The following is a 16,124-nucleotide window of genomic DNA, read 5'->3' as shown; positions in this document are numbered from 1 at the left end:
TTGTGAGAGTCTTAGAGTGATAGAGACAGTGTTAGGAGTGTTCATGTGTTGAGTGTTCATATGTCTTAAGATGTTCATGTTGTAAGAGATAGCATATTGGAGACATAAACAGGTATATATAAAGAGAGAGACAGTTCTATATGAACGGGAGTGTTTCTATAAATATTGATACATATATTTCTTACCTATTTTTGAGATGATGATTTTCACAAAGTTCTTATAATATAAATGGACAATACCTTTTCTGTTGAATAACAACACGGAGACGCAGATACAAAAACACATGTTGACGTCCTTTATTTCATCTTCAACCGGTCGGACATGATTTTATCTCAGGGATTCAAAGTTGTTACATGGTTATTTCTAAAACCCTCTCACTTCTAGAGGGTGCCTTGATTCTAACGGAGAAGCGGTCTGAACCTCTCTGCTTCTCTCCTACTCTTCTCCCAGACTGCATCTAAAACTCTACCTATATTGAGAACTCGTCACGTCATCACATGATTAAACATGTGCTCATAAAGCATGTTGGATGACATGCCTCACGTTGCCAAACTTGACATGACCCCGAGTTCAGTAACCTATTTTTCAAATAACATGTTTACAATTTCAATTGACGATTAAATTCCTTATTTTAATAACAGAACAAATTTCATGATTACATTCCTTTCCCAATAAACAGATATGTAAGCTAAACAATTGCAATTCCTTATTTCAATAACATTCTGTATTTATTTTAACTTATGATTGGAATTTTCAATTCCAAATCTAGCTTCGCAAGTTCGAATCCTTGACTATCCTATTTCATATTTACATTTAACTAATTCCCTACTTTTTTACTTACATGAACAGTATTACATTAAACATCATTCTAGAATATACAGTCAAAGACATTGTCTTTTAGACAACAGACTTTTGCATAGTTGACTAATATTGCTTGTCACTGTTACAAAAATCAGACAAAACTAATCGATAAAAAAAAAGTAACCTCTTTTTAAGCTAAACACTTCAAGATAGCTGACAATGTTAAATGCTGTAAAGTCATCATTTTAAATATTTTTCTCTGTTTTTTTTGTTTTTTTGCTTGTATAGGTGAAAAGCCTTATAAATGCACTCAATGCAGCCGCACGTTTGTGTCCACAGGTGTGCTTAAGGCTCACATGCGGACGCATACAGGTGTGAAGGATTACCGTTGCCAAATCTGTCATGCAGCCTTCACAACGAATGGCTCCCTCACCCGACACATGATCATTCATAACAACAATACTGAAATGTTGAAGTGTCCGTATTGTACGGAAACCTTCCGCATTTATTCAATTTGGCGGCGACATATAAAGATGCACAAAGAAAAGTTAAACGGTAAGTTCTTTTTTTTCTCAATTCAAAAGATGCAATTGCATAATCTGGAAACTAAAGGAGAAACTCAATAGTTAACTATTTCACATGATAATTTATTTCATCTCGTCAGTGATGGTGATGATCATCAGTTGAGGTTAGGCCAGCAATGGTTCAACTGGAGAGTCAGAGTGTTCATGCTGTCTTGGTGTTACTAAAGAGGGGGATGGGGAGTTGGTAGAGAGACAGAGAAGGGGGAATATGTCATATTGACTGTGGCCAAGAATTCAGTGAATCGCTACTGACCTGATGAGATGTCTAAAGAGAGAGAGAGAGAGAGAGAGAGAGAGAGAGAGAGAGAGAGAGAGAGAGAGAGAGAGTTGCTTTTTTTGTTTATTGTTTATTGCTTTTGGTAATAAAGAAAGCTGAAAGTATTCAGCTATCTTATGGTGATACATTTTCTGTGTTATGAATAAAAATTATAAATATATATTTATATATAAATATTCATGGACACTTTTTTTTTTTTCCATAGGAGTCAACACTTATCAAGCCCTGGAGGTGACTCGAGGATAAGGGTTATTGAGTGTGGGATATCATAGTAATCATTAGTAGTAGAAATTTGGTAAATTGGATTACTTAAGGGGACGGTTCATCAAGAATTTGTTTATGTTGGACTTGAAGACTACCAAATTGTAAGCAGCTGAAAAACAGGCTTACGAAAGAGAGTTCCACAGGCGTGCAGTTCTAAGAAAGTAGCTTTGTTCATAGAATCTACGTTTAGGCTTAGGTACAGATAAAGAGTGGGGGAAATTATTGACAGTGATTTCAGCTAAATGAGTGTTTTTTGTGAAAGTTTGGCGAGGCTGGACCTCAGATGAGCACTTGCCATGAAAATAACAATAAAGCAGAGTCAGGCTCGCAGTGTCTCTTCTGTGGGAAAGAGGTTGCAGGGAAGAGAAAATGGCATCTCCTAATAGCCTACAAGTCAAGACAGAATAAGGTATTTCTAGCATCTCCTGCCCAGATGTGGCAACAGTACTCCATCCTTGGACATATCTGGCTTTTAAATAGATAGAGAATTGCATTAGCAGTGAGATATCTAATGGAATGGTAGAAGGTTCCCACCATTTTTCCAGCAATACAGCTCATCAGTATAGCTAAACTTAGTGAGATAATTACACTAACAAACAGAAGTACATATAATTATGTGCAAATGTACAAAGATGTCAAAGTTAAAAGATATTTAATGATATATATAACTAATACTGACCTAACTGATCACACGGGATCTAGTGTTATTTTGTTTGATAGCATATTAAACCTTTCTGGTTATTTAATGCTGGGAACCTTTCTTTCTAAAGTGGTTTACATTTGTAAACAAGTTTTCTTATTTACTAATGAGTCACTGCTCATCAAGGTCCAAAGGCCACTCGAGGATAAGGATTAATGAATTTTTCAGGTGAACAGTGAGATCACATTGTGATGATTGATAATGATGGTTGAAATTTAGCAGAATTTGATTATTTAAGATGATGGCTTAACAATAATTTATTAAAATTAGGTTTGAAAATGACTGTTGTAATCAGCTGGGAAACATTCTCATGGTATTGTGTCTCACAGAGGAAAAGAAACTTGTGGAAATTTCATTTAGTTTTAGGTACACAGTGGTAAAAAGTAAAATTCTTTACAGTGGTTGTAGCTAGATGAGTTTTTGTTGTGAATGTTTTAGAGGGTGGAGGGGCCAATTGTTAGAATAATAGTAGTTGTATTATTGAACTTATAAATGAGTGGAATATGAGGATTCATATGTTTGCTGAGTATTATTACCTATCCAATGTTGCTTGGAATTTATTTGCAATATGTTTTGATTTTCTATTTTAAAACTTTGTCATTTTTAAAATAATTTTTTCATTCTAGTAAAAAGAAAGTAACTCTGTATGGATGAATACAGAGTTACACCACTTTTTAAAAAAATTTTTTAAAACTATTTGAAAATAATTCCTTGACAAAGTATTTTCTGGGAAGAATTAAATCAAATTATATTTTTCTTCTTTTTAATAAAATATAACGATTCACAAGAAAAAGTACCATATGCTGACTTATTCTTCCAGCCTTGTCTTATCTTCCTTCTGTGGTAGGGAGATAAATACTAGTGCCGGGATGATTAATCGGAATTGGAAAAATCAGAACTTTTAATGATCTCGGAATCGATATTGGAATTGGAAATAAAAATTAATTGAAAATATTTTTTCAATGCAAAATATATTATTTTTGTTATTATGAAGATAATTCAATAATTGGAAATATTTTTCCGATGCAAAATATATTATTACATTGTTATTACAAAGATAATTCAATAAGAATTAACTGGAAAATAAAAAAAAACAATCTTCTATGAATATGAATAATTATTGAACAATTTTTATGAAACTTTAATAAAAATAAAATTCTACTGAGTAAAATTGGCTAATCGTTTATGTTGACTGTTGCGATTTCATTGGCTTAGTGTTTGTTTACCTTTCAGTGTTTTATGATGATAGCATAGTCCTCATGCAATCCAGTGATTGTGAGCTGCATTATTTTTGACTGTGGCAAAAAGTCGATTATTATTTTTCATATTAATCGTTTAACATTGAAGTCAAGGTGTAAGTGATGCCCTTATTAAGTTTCACACTTTTCTTAATATTAGTTTTGGAACAATTAATTGGAATTGGGAATCGGAAAAATCTTAAGTTTTTGGTGTATCGGGATCAGTATCTGAATCAAAAATATTTGTGTTTAATTTCAGTTTCCAAAAACAATTTTTTAAATTATTAATTTTGCATTGCAGGTATTGATAATAAAATGATAAATATTTATTTATTTTAAATTACCAGTATGGATAAGTAATTTATAAATCATAAGTAATTTAGTTAAAAATGATAAAATGATAAATACTTATTGATTTTCAACTGTCAGTAAATCTTAAATCGTTAGATAATCCACACAAGTGTATTTTTATGTTCACAAAAGTATATGCACATATTACATGGGTTTTTACGATAATCTGAACATTAAAAAAAACAAAACAAAAAAACAAATCTATAGCTAAATATTCAGAGATTTTGAAAGAATTGGAATTGGTAATTGTATCAGAATCCAAAAAAACAATATTGGAATCATCCCATCACTATTCAATATATATATATATATTTTTGTTAATCTTGTTTTTTAAAATTTTTTTATAGAAGATGACAATGATGATGACGATGATGATGAAGATAATAAAGATGAGGTATATTCTAATGGAAACCGACGTAATCGACCTGTCGTTCAGATCAGTGAAGAAGATACTCATAAACTTTCTAAAACTGGATCGCAAGAAGACATGACCGTCTCACAACGAATTTTGATTGAATGTACAACAGAAAAAGATAGAGTTAGTGATTTGAGGAGGGTAAGTTATTACCCCTTGCTGATTTTATTTGTTGGTTTCATCGTCTTTTTATATTTTTTTTTTGTAACACAATTGTTTGATTGATTGGTATCTAAAAGTTAACATGGTTTTGATTTAATAAGAATGAAGCAAGACCTAAGTAAGGAAAAAAAAAATGAATAAATCAATGAAGCATTTTAGCTTTTGTTCATAACAAAAAGAACAAGAAAACATAACTGTTAATAAACTTTGTATGAATAAAAAAAGCAACTGAGAAACAAACTCTTACCAAAAGACTATACGAGTTATTTCCCTTGTAAGACTAGCGGGGCTACCTGTCATAGTATAGTATATTTCTATTTTTTTTTTTTACATGGGGGTCACCACTTATCAAGGCCTGGAGGCCACTCAGGGATAAGGGTTATTGCGTGTACAGTAATCAATGAGATAGTATTGTAGTAATCATTAATATTGGAGATTTGATAGAGTGTCTTACTTAAGGAGACGATTTGTCAGGAATTTGTTTATGTTGGATTTGAAGACATCCAAGTTGTAGTCAGGTGGGAAACAGGCGAACGGAAGAGAGTTCCACAATCGTGCACTTCTGAGAAAGAAGCTCCACTCATGGAATCTACGTTTGGATTTAGGCACAGATAAAGAGTGGGGAAAATTATTGACAGTAGTTTCAGTCAGACGGGTGTTTCTCGTGAAAGATTGGTGAGGGGGGACGAGTGATTGGAGCTCAGACGAGCACTTGCCATGGAAATAACGATAAAACAAAGACAGGCTCGCAACATCTCTTCTGTGGGAGAGAGGCTGCTGGGAAGAGAAAAAGTCATCCCCCACTAAACAACGAAGTCTATTTTGTACTCTTTCAAGGCAGGATATTATTATTTATTAAAACTTCTATCTCTTCTCTATCTTTCACTCCTTTTCCCTGCTTCTGTTTTCCATTTCCGTCTCCTCTACCCTGTTTTTCTTCTTCACCCAGTATATCTTTCTTTCTGGAAACACACACACACACGAACAACTTGTTTTTATAAATTCCATGAGGAATGAGATTAAAAAACAGAGTTAGTTCCCTTCAATTAATAAATAATCTGTCTGAAAAATCCAACAAAATCTATGCCAAAAATTAAATGATTTTTTTCCAAAATTTAAGATATTATTCATCCAGGGCAACGCCAATCAATAACATACCAATTTTGTAGGTGTTTGTTTTGTTAATTTTTAAATTTTAGCCGGACATACACACGAATAAGATATAATAATAATATACAACTTTAAGAATATTTTTAGTAGAAAATTACTGGTTATAGTCAGCTAACTATAATTTTTTTTTTGTGTATTGATATTCATATTAAAAATTCTTTTACTGTTTATTTAAAAAGAAAATATAACTTTGTCATATATGGGTTTTAGAATTGCATTCATCTGCAAAATATCTAGCTAATTTGCATATTCTTTTAAACATTCATTTTAATGAATTCCCTATTATTTTTTTTTCAATTTTTTTATGGGATGATCATCTTTAGTTAACTATTACGTGTAATTATATTCATGCAGATATTCTACATGATTTATACTTCTGCAATATTTGCGTAAAAAGGTCATAGTAAATACAAAACTTTTTCTGTATATATTTATGTATGCGCATATATATATGGTTAAAAAATTTGCCTACCAAACTCTTCTGTCAGTTTTTGGTCTACAGACATTAAATTGAATATATAGTGTATTCAAAACCATTTGGAACTTTATATTGCGGGAAAATCAGTGCAAAAGTGTGAATATTAAAGAAATGGAATCTGCCAGATGAAGGTCGAACAATAGCATTACGAATATGCATGCATAACATAATTTGCAGCAAACATGTCTTTATAGCTCAGGCATAAACGTCAAAGGAAAAAGTAAATTGTAAGCTAAACATTTTAGTTTCGATTCTTGGTGGTGGCACACAAGTAATTTTTTTTAAACTTTTAAAATCATTACTATATATTGAGTCCAATATAATCTATATATTAATACGATAGCATGTGTATTCTGTGTGTCACGCTTACATCTTTTTTCTTCTGAGTGACTGTTGTTTAATTGTTATGACCTTCCATTTCTTGTAATAAATAATTTTATCAAGAATTCTTGATAAGTTTTGATTTCGGTTTCGATTATAGCTGATGGCACTCAAGTCATCTACTTTTTTATAAATAATTTTACCAAGAATTCTTTATAAGTTTTGATTTCTGTTTCGATTATAGCTGAAGGAACTCAAGTTATACGTACATATATATATTTATATATATATATTTACAGACATTTTTTTTTCTACATAAGTTTTGGTTTTCGTTTCAATTCAAGCTGATGCACCCAAGTCATATGGATATTTAAAAATTTTTTTTTTAAATCACAACTTTATAATATATAAGAATTGATAGAGTATTGACTTTATAATAATATATATGCAATTTGCATAAATTAAAATATCATATTTAAGCATATTTTATGACCAGGCTATGCCGGGCATCTCTGCTAGCTTGGATAAATACTTTTGCAGTTTTAACAAAAGAGCTACAATAATATCAGGGCTTAATAAATACAAAATCTGCATTAATCAAAATATATTTAAACATATTTCACGGGCAATGTCGGGTGGCCTGCTAATATATATATATATATATATATATATATATATATATATATATATGTATATATATGTTCAGGAAGTTGCACAGGTTTGAGTGAAGATTACAAGTCTTAGCTTGAAAGTCACATTTGTGCAAGAAAAATAAACAACTGTTATGATTTATTTGTATTTGAATATATTTACTTGCAAATGAGGCTTTTTAAACTTAATAAAGTCAAAATAATCATATCTATCTATCTATCTACTATTATATAAAATTCTGGCAGTGTTCTTAGATAGGTTTTATATCAGAATGTCTTTGATAAGTATCGATAATCAATAATCCGATGAAAGAAGCTAACAGTTGATTTTGACCAAAGTTAATAACTTACAAAGCCTAACATCAGAAGACCATTTGAGAAGGTTTATTACCACACAAGCTAAAAGGCCTGGCATATAAAATCACCAGTAGGTTCTTTGATATGACAAAGGCATGTTCAAAATGAATATTTTTATTTAGAGCATAAGTAAGGCATGGTGCTTGATTTTTGCATTTTAAACTTTAATTCAAACCATTATATATAAAAATAATTTTATAAATTCAACAGTCGGTTCTGTACGGTATAATGTACAATGTACTTCAAAAATAATTGTTGATTGGAACTGTTTGCAAAAGACTGGTAGCAAAAGGAAATACCTCATTACCAAGTAAAATGCTCTGAGGGTTTTACTACATTGACAGCCAAATCGTATAGTAGACATTTGCAGATGAAGGCAGATGGTCACAAATTGTTACATAATAACAACTCGAAATCGATATTAGCAGTTGATTGGTGATTTGAAAAAAAAGAAACACCCATTGAATTCTTGTGTGTGTGTGTCTTCCTTTCTCGCTAACCCACACTACTTTACTGCCACCAACAATTAAGATATATCATATTTTTTTTTTTTTTTTTACACAGTGATCACCACTTATCAAGGCCCAGAAGCCACTCAGGGATAAGGGTTATTGCAAGTACATTACGTTAGTGTGGAGATTTGATGAAGTGTTTACTTAAGGGGGCGGTTCATTAGGAATTTGTTCACATTGGACTTGAAGACATCCAAGTTGTAGTCCGGTGGGAAGCAGGCAGATGGAACAGAGTTCCACAGGCGTGCAGTTCTAAGAAAGAAGCTTTGTTCATGGAATCCGCGTTTTGATTTAGGCACAGATATAGAGTGGGGGAAATTTTTCACAGTGGATTCAGCTAGACGAGTGTTTTTCATGAAAGATTGGCGAGGGGGGACCAGAGATTGGAGTTCAGACAAGCACCTGCCATGGAAATAACGATAAAACAAGGATAGGCTCGCAATGTCTCTTCTGTGGGAGAGAGGTTGCAGGGTAGAGAAAAGGGCATCCCCCACTAAGCCACGAAGTCTATTTTGTACTCTGTCAAGGCAGGATAGGCTGCTTTTAGCAGCTCCTGCCCAGATATAGCAACAGTATACCATCCTTCATATATCAGTGTGTTAACAGAAATGCTACAGTATTTATTAAATAAGAAACAATTGAATATTATAACTTAATAAATCATCTGATCCTATTTACATTGAGATGCTTTTATTTTTTAATAAGGGTGATTTTATGGACCTCCCCTCCCCCCTGCCCTAAAGTTTAAGAAGTGAAAAATGGGGAAAGGCAATAAAAACAATAACAGCTTTTTTTCATATTATTTGGATTCATTGGACTACCGTTCTCATCTTGAGTGTCATTTTCACAATGTTTCAGTTGATGTAACCTCTGACCTTCTTCAGGTCTATCAGAAAATACAATTGCAAATTATTTATGACCTTTCTCCAGTCATGGCTGACAGAACAAGAGCATGCTAGCCTGTGAAGTAAATAAAGGGTTCCACTTGAAACTCCATCCAGCAAATTCGCAATTTCAACAGAAACATTCCTGAGTTCGACAAGATAGACCTGAAGAAGGTCGGAGTGTGTGAAAATTGCACTCAAGATGAGAACAGTAGTCCGATGAATCCAAATAATACGAATAATCAATCCTCATCTCAAAAATTCAAAAACGTCAACAGTTTTTTGCTATTGAATATTTCCTAATTCATAACACTGAAAATCACAGTGCCGCTTTCACTTCAATTGGTTCACCCATTGGTTCATCCAGGAGTCCAATATTTAACACTCCTTATTTACTTTTTTTCAAAAATGTACGTACATTTTATTTTACTGACCCCTTCCCCTCCTATTCATAAGAAACAATCCCTAGATTTTCTTTTCAGACACCCTCAGCCCATCGAAATACTATACCAAAGGTAGATAAAGTGAGGTTAGTAGAGAGACAAAGGCGCACAAAAGGCATTCAATAATAGGATGGTTAATCAATATGTGGCCAGAAAGTGGGAGAAAAAGCCAGTACTCTCGTGACCAAGTTGACCTGTAAAACGAGCCAGGGTAGCACCGTTGGTATTCTCTGGTAGGGGCACCTCAGGTAATTAGCAATAAACCAACCCTTTTTCTAAAGAAGGAAGGTAAGGCCTTGGAGGATGGACTTCCTAGGACTACTAAAAACATACATACCTCAGTAAGTTAGAAAAAGCTCACTCAAATGACCAATGTCTATCGGACTGATTGTTTAGGACATATTCTTGACTGATATTAAGGAGGAAGAATTACTAGATGACTTTTGCCATCAAAATCATTTTCTCCTCGAAAATTCTGATTGAGAAAACTGGCTTTCCTCTGCTTAAATTGGTGGTAAAACAATTTCTATTCAGAAAGTAACACGTGTTCGTACCTTAGTTAAAGCTTCTCCTCTCTTTCTTTGCCAGCGATTTATTTGTGTCATTTACCAGCAAATTTTTTTGCTTTATTTTTTAACTGATAGATGTAGATGTAGGCAAGTGTGTCTGTAAACTATACAATGTAAGTTAATTATAACTTGCTATAATTAACAATGTTAAAATAAAGATAAAAAAAAACACCATTTTTGAATCCGTGCACAATTTTCTTTTGTTGATTAGAGACCAAAAAGTGTCTTCATTATTGGTTCTTCTGTAGTTCTGTCATTCTGTTAAGAGAAATTAATAAGCACAGCGATTGGTCAAATGTATGAAAAATGATGTGAATTATCCAATGGAAACACATCTCGGAAAAAATAATTCCCCAGTAATTCCTCAGGCGATTAGTCAATAAACTAACTTCTCCCCGAAGAGTGAGAAAACAAATCCTGGGTGGGTGGACCTTCTATGCGTGCTAATGTATAAACATGCTGCTATTTTTTAGCCGTGGTTTTTTAAATCAACAAAGTTTATGTACATTTCAATGATAGCATATGACAAGAGAGAGTTCTGTTGGTATGTGAGTTTGGTGGTGTGGTCTCAGCTGGCTGGGCAGTGTATGCTGGTTGAGCAATGGTAGAAATATTATTCACTGTTCGGTTGCTCGCTCTCTTTCTGCTTTTGTTTTCTTATGTCTTATATTGAAATGTCATTCTTATTAATCAGAATTTCTATTATTTTATTGCTTTGCGTGTTTAGCAATTGCAATCCAGGTTAAAATATATGTCATACCATTGCTCCGTGACACCCTTTTTGATTAAAATGTAGGGTTGACGTTATCGCCCAGCAATTGGATTTAATATCTGGCTTTACCCAGATGCCGAATTTGCATAGGTGCAATGGATCCAGTATTTTCGCAGCATTGTCCATCACCTATGCAACACACAGGACCAAACCTCAGCCAACAGAGAACAAGCCACCTTAGTGATCACTTGTATCAGAAGAGGACTTCAAGGATCAATAATGGCAATTAATCGATGACAGAGAACCTAGATTTCAAGATTTATCAAACGATAACAATATGTTTGCTTATCTCAGACCAAAGAAACCACATACCTTCTTATTTGTTCAAACCCCAAAAGAACGCCATAATGAGTTATATTTTACGCAGTCTTTATTTGTCTTATGAACTCCCTTGTCGAAGTTTGACACTCTGAGTCTCTTTCTACATTTTCCTGTTTCTTCCCCTTGCTGCTTTCAACAGGGTATCCACACGTCTGTTTATTAACACGTTTCTTGCCAACTCTTTAGTTTGGTCTCTGCTAACTAACTATTATGTCAGCAAAACAGACCAAATCTTGCGTCGTTCATGTAAGCTAAAACCTTGTTTATTTAACTAACCAAATCCCAATCTATTTTAAAATTTCTAAATCGACTTTATTTCATTTCTGCTTAAATTGCTGACTAAACATTCCAAGTTGTAAATACACATTTTCCAAAATCTAATTGCTTTATTTTTCTAAGAATAATAATCGATCAGGTTATTTGTTGTCCAGTCAATATCTAATATTATTTCTTTATTTATTTTTCTTGCAGAATCAAGTATCTGGCAGAACTCCTGAGGAATCTGAAGAGACTGACACATATCCTAAGCATCCACATGAGTGTAGTCAGTGCCCGAAAAGCTTCAAGAAACCGAGCGATTTAGTTCGACACATTCGTATCCATACGGGGGAAAAACCCTTTAAGTGTACGATTTGTGCAAAATCATTCACTGTAAAGTCGACATTAGACAGTCATATGAAGACACATGAACCGGGTAGGTATTTTTTTTTGTTTTTTGGCACTTCAAGCAAGACGCATTGTCACTTAAACATGAAGGGTTATTTTGGATTATGTCATTGGGTTAATCGGTTTTACAACTAAGAAAGTAGACACAGGCAAGATGTAACGGCAGTGACAAAAAGTGATGACAAATGCGAATGAATGGTGTAAAACGATCGAGATCACATTTTTATTTACCAAAAAAAAAAAGTAATAATGTGAAAAAAAACTGAAGTTGTATATTTTGGATGACGTCATCAGAAACAGGCAACTTTGGAATGACAAGGATGACATCACTGGGAGCAGGAAGGACAGGAATGATATACCTAGACAGCATTAGAGGCTGGGTTGACAGTAATGAGGAAGCTGGACAGCAGGATAGACTGGATTGACAGGAATGGAATTTCTGTTCCCCAGTTTGTCTTCTGCGTATGCTGTATTGATGTACTGGCACTTTAAAAAACAAAAAAACAAACTTGTTTTACCCCAAATAAAGTATATTGCCACTTGAATGTGAGGGACTACTATTTGGGATCATGTCTAACGGGGGATTGTGGATAGTTGAGCATCAAGACGTCTGTTTACATTACATTTAAACCTGTATGTCAGTATAATCAGTGAAGCAGAAAACAGGGTCTAGCAGTCCAAGGGAAGAAACTATTAGAGTAAATGGTTTTCCAGCATCTAAGGATCTAAACAGTGAAAGAGTGGGATTTTTCTGTTTGTCGGAAGTATATATGTTAAAGGGGAACCAGTGCTATGAGTTCATTGGAGCACATTCTATTAAAGTATTTGTAAAACAGGCACAGGGATGCAACATTTCAGTGATGGGGCAGAGGTTGGTGCTTGATCAATAGTGCGATACCTATTAGATTTGAGACTCTTTTTTGGAAGCCTGTCTAAGAGTAAAAGACTAGTGATAGATGCACCAGATGCAAAATTACGAAACTCGATGGGATAGAAAATTAATTATTAATGAAAAGTTTTCGAAGACAATTAGCGAAAATTGAGTTTTGCTAAAAAAAAAGAAAGCAGGAAACGGAGGGAATTCGAAAATCTAGTAGTTCAATGCAAGAAGCTATTAGAGTAGAAGGCTTTTCAGCATCTAGGGACGTCAACAGTGAAGAGGTGGGATTTTGTTGTTTGTTAGGTTGGTTGGGAGTGTATATGTCGAGGTGGCACAAGTGCTAGGAGTTCATCAGAGCACATGCCATTAAAGCACTTGTATGCAACATTGTGGCGATGGGACAGAGGTTGAAGCTTGACTAATAGTGCGGGACCTATTAAATTTGAAACTCTTTTCTTTTATACTCTGTCTAAGAGGGAATGACTAGTGATAGATACACCAGCCCAGATGTGGCAACAATACTCCATGCATGAGCAAATGGTAACTTTGTAGAGGTATAGGATACTCTCAGGTGTGTGTGTGTAATTTTCTAACACGGTAAAGAGAGTTCACCTTCTTAGCAGCAACTTTAGCAACTTTATTGGGTGGTGGGATAAGGATGTTTGTTATCCAACTCATTAATACTCATCCTTAATTGTCTTTTAGCCTTGTTAAGTGATAACTCATTAATCAAAAAACAAAACAAAATTAAAACTAATCTATCACTTTCTTCCATCAAAGTTCAGACCAATTCTTCAATCCTGGCACTCGACAAGTGAATAACATGGTCATTATGCTATCAGAAGCATTCACAGTCCATGTTTCACTACTATGCAAGATGGCACAGTAAACACTGCCTGAAAAAACTTTGACCTGAGAATTTTCAAAGGAATGTGCCTAGCTGTAAGGATTGACAGCAGCTTCTTAAACCAAGCAACGCAACAGCCAGCAGTGATAGCATGTTTATAATCGTGAGAAACATTCAACATGTCACCCAGGTAGCTGAAAGTAGTTTCAACGTCAAGTTGGTGCCATCTACATCCGCATGTGGCACTGTTTATCCATATTGGGTTTTAGTCAATTCAGAAATTTTAGATACAAAATTCTTGCTTATTATTTCTACATATATATAACTAGTCTAGGTGCCCAGTGTTGGCCGGATGTTTGGAGGTGTGTGTTGAGCAAAAAAAAAAAAAATGGTTGTAGGAAGGCAGGTTCGAACCTGTACCGTGAAGGAGGAAAAGAACGTGAAAAAAGTGACATCTTTGTGTTACGACCACCACCAAACCGGAAGTGACGTAGGTTTAAATTAAAGCTAGACAATCGAAAAGAGGGGATGACTTTCAAAAATATCGGTGAAAAAAGCGACCCCTCCCTGTAGAAAAGTGCCCAGTTGAGGGTGAAGAAATTAATGTTTTTAGCTAATTTTTCAGTATTTGTCATCTGAAAGGTCGAGCTTCAACACGATACTGATCTTGTGAAAATCCGTTGCCTATATCGAAAGTTTTAGGCAGATATGCAAACATACATACATAGATTTATATATTTGTAACTCAAATTTTCGACCCAAACCGATTAAAAATCTTGCCCTATCTCTGAATACCCTTTATGTAAAATTTCAAATGTTTAGACCAGAAATTCTCTGAGTAGGAAGAGACCGCAGAGGTCAAATTTGTTAAAACTTTGACCCCTATTATGACCCCTTAACATTTATTGTTTTGGACTCAAATCAAGTTATTAAGTTAGATTCATGTCCAAGGAACCTATATCTAAAGTTTCAAGTGTTTAGACCCAAAATTGGCAGAGGAGTTTGGTAAAGTTCTCAAAGGTCAAAATGTTAAACTTTGACCTCTTAATAGCCAAATTTCTGGCCGAAAACTGATTACAAAGATTTTACCAAATCTCACTACCCTGCATATCAAATTTTGAGTCTGTAGATTGAAAATTGACAGTTATTGTGTAGGGAAATGTACACAGACAGACAGACAGACACTTTCACTTTTATAGATATATAGATTTTGGGAATATGTATTGAATACGTTTTTTTATGATGTTTGAAATGTTGTTATTTTGATTTCAGTAATTTCATTTGTTATTTTGATTTCAATAATTTAATTTGTTATTTTGATTTTAAATTAATTAGTTATTTTGATTTCAATAATTTAATTTGTTATTTTGATTTCAATAATTTCATTTGTTATTTTGATTTCAATAATCTCATTTGTTATTTTGATTTCAATAATTTAATTTGTTATTTTGATTTCAAATTAATTAGTTATTTTGATTTCAATAATTTAATTTGTTATTTTGATTTCAATAATTTCATTTGTTATTTTGATTGCAATAATTTTATTTTTATTCTTCCATAAACATATATTTATTATATAAATTTAAATAAAAAACTTTTTTTTAATTTAAAAAAAACAAAAAAACTTTTATTTTTATAATTTCATAAGCATATACTTCCTATAAAATTTCAAATAAAATAACATTTTTTTTATTTTTTTAACTAGCAGAGGCACCTAACCTTGCTGGTCATAAAGTACACTTAATATATTTTAATACATGCAGGTTTCGTTTTAATTATTACATAGTCTCTATTGAATATTATCTCTACTTATAAATAAAAGGCACTTTTTCTCTGTGCGTGCGTGTGTGTGTGTGTGTGTGTGTGTGCGTGTGTGCGTGTGTGTGTGTGTGTGTGTGTTCATTCCTTATAGACTACAAAACGACTGGGCTAATTTAAAAAAAATTTCACACACATGTACCTTATGTGTCTGGGAGTATTTTTTAGATAGGTTTTGTATTGGAATACCTCTGATAAGTATCAAAAATCGATAATCGAAGAAATCTGATTAAAAAAGAAACAGTCCAATTTTGGTCAAAATTAACACTTTTATGCAGCTTACCAACATAATTGCATTCAAGAAGTTTTATCACCACACAAGCAGAATGGCTCGGCCTATAAAATCAACAGTATTTTCTTTGATAAGACAGAGGCACGTTCAAAATGAACGCTTCTGTTTAGAGTATAATTGGACCATTGTACTTGATTTTTGTATTTTAAACTGAATTCAAGTTATATAAAATCAACAGTAGGTTCTCTACATTGCAATGAATTGTGGACTAAGTCATTACAGAGAGTCATGTGAAGCTTCCTCCTAATGCACAGTGGTGAGTTCCTGACTAAAGCAGGCAATCAATTGAGTTGATTGACAAATGAGTGATTTCACCAATTTCGATGACAATAAAAGTATTAGAAGTATACAA

At 33.3% G+C, this 16,124-nt stretch overlaps 1 protein-coding gene across 1 annotated transcript in view; it reads left to right on the top strand.

Moving 5' to 3' along the window:
* LOC145284833 (zinc finger protein 236-like) overlaps nucleotides 1–16,124 on the top strand; it is a 113,924-nt gene that overhangs the window by 85,032 nt on the left and 12,768 nt on the right. Inside the window, exons 18-20 of the mRNA XM_080133809.1 lie at nucleotides 1,090–1,356; nucleotides 4,563–4,771; nucleotides 11,741–11,963. Of these exons, the coding sequence (XP_079989935.1) occupies nucleotides 1,090–1,356; nucleotides 4,563–4,771; nucleotides 11,741–11,963 (699 nt within the window). The remainder of the gene's footprint in view (nucleotides 1–1,089; nucleotides 1,357–4,562; nucleotides 4,772–11,740; nucleotides 11,964–16,124) is intronic.

This window comes from Euprymna scolopes, chromosome 9 (genome assembly GCF_053919585.1).
Source record: "Euprymna scolopes isolate OS-2025 chromosome 9, ASM5391958v1, whole genome shotgun sequence".
Taxonomy (NCBI): domain Eukaryota; kingdom Metazoa; phylum Mollusca; class Cephalopoda; order Sepiida; family Sepiolidae; genus Euprymna; species Euprymna scolopes.
This window is presented reverse-complemented; position numbering and strand designations above follow the sequence as displayed.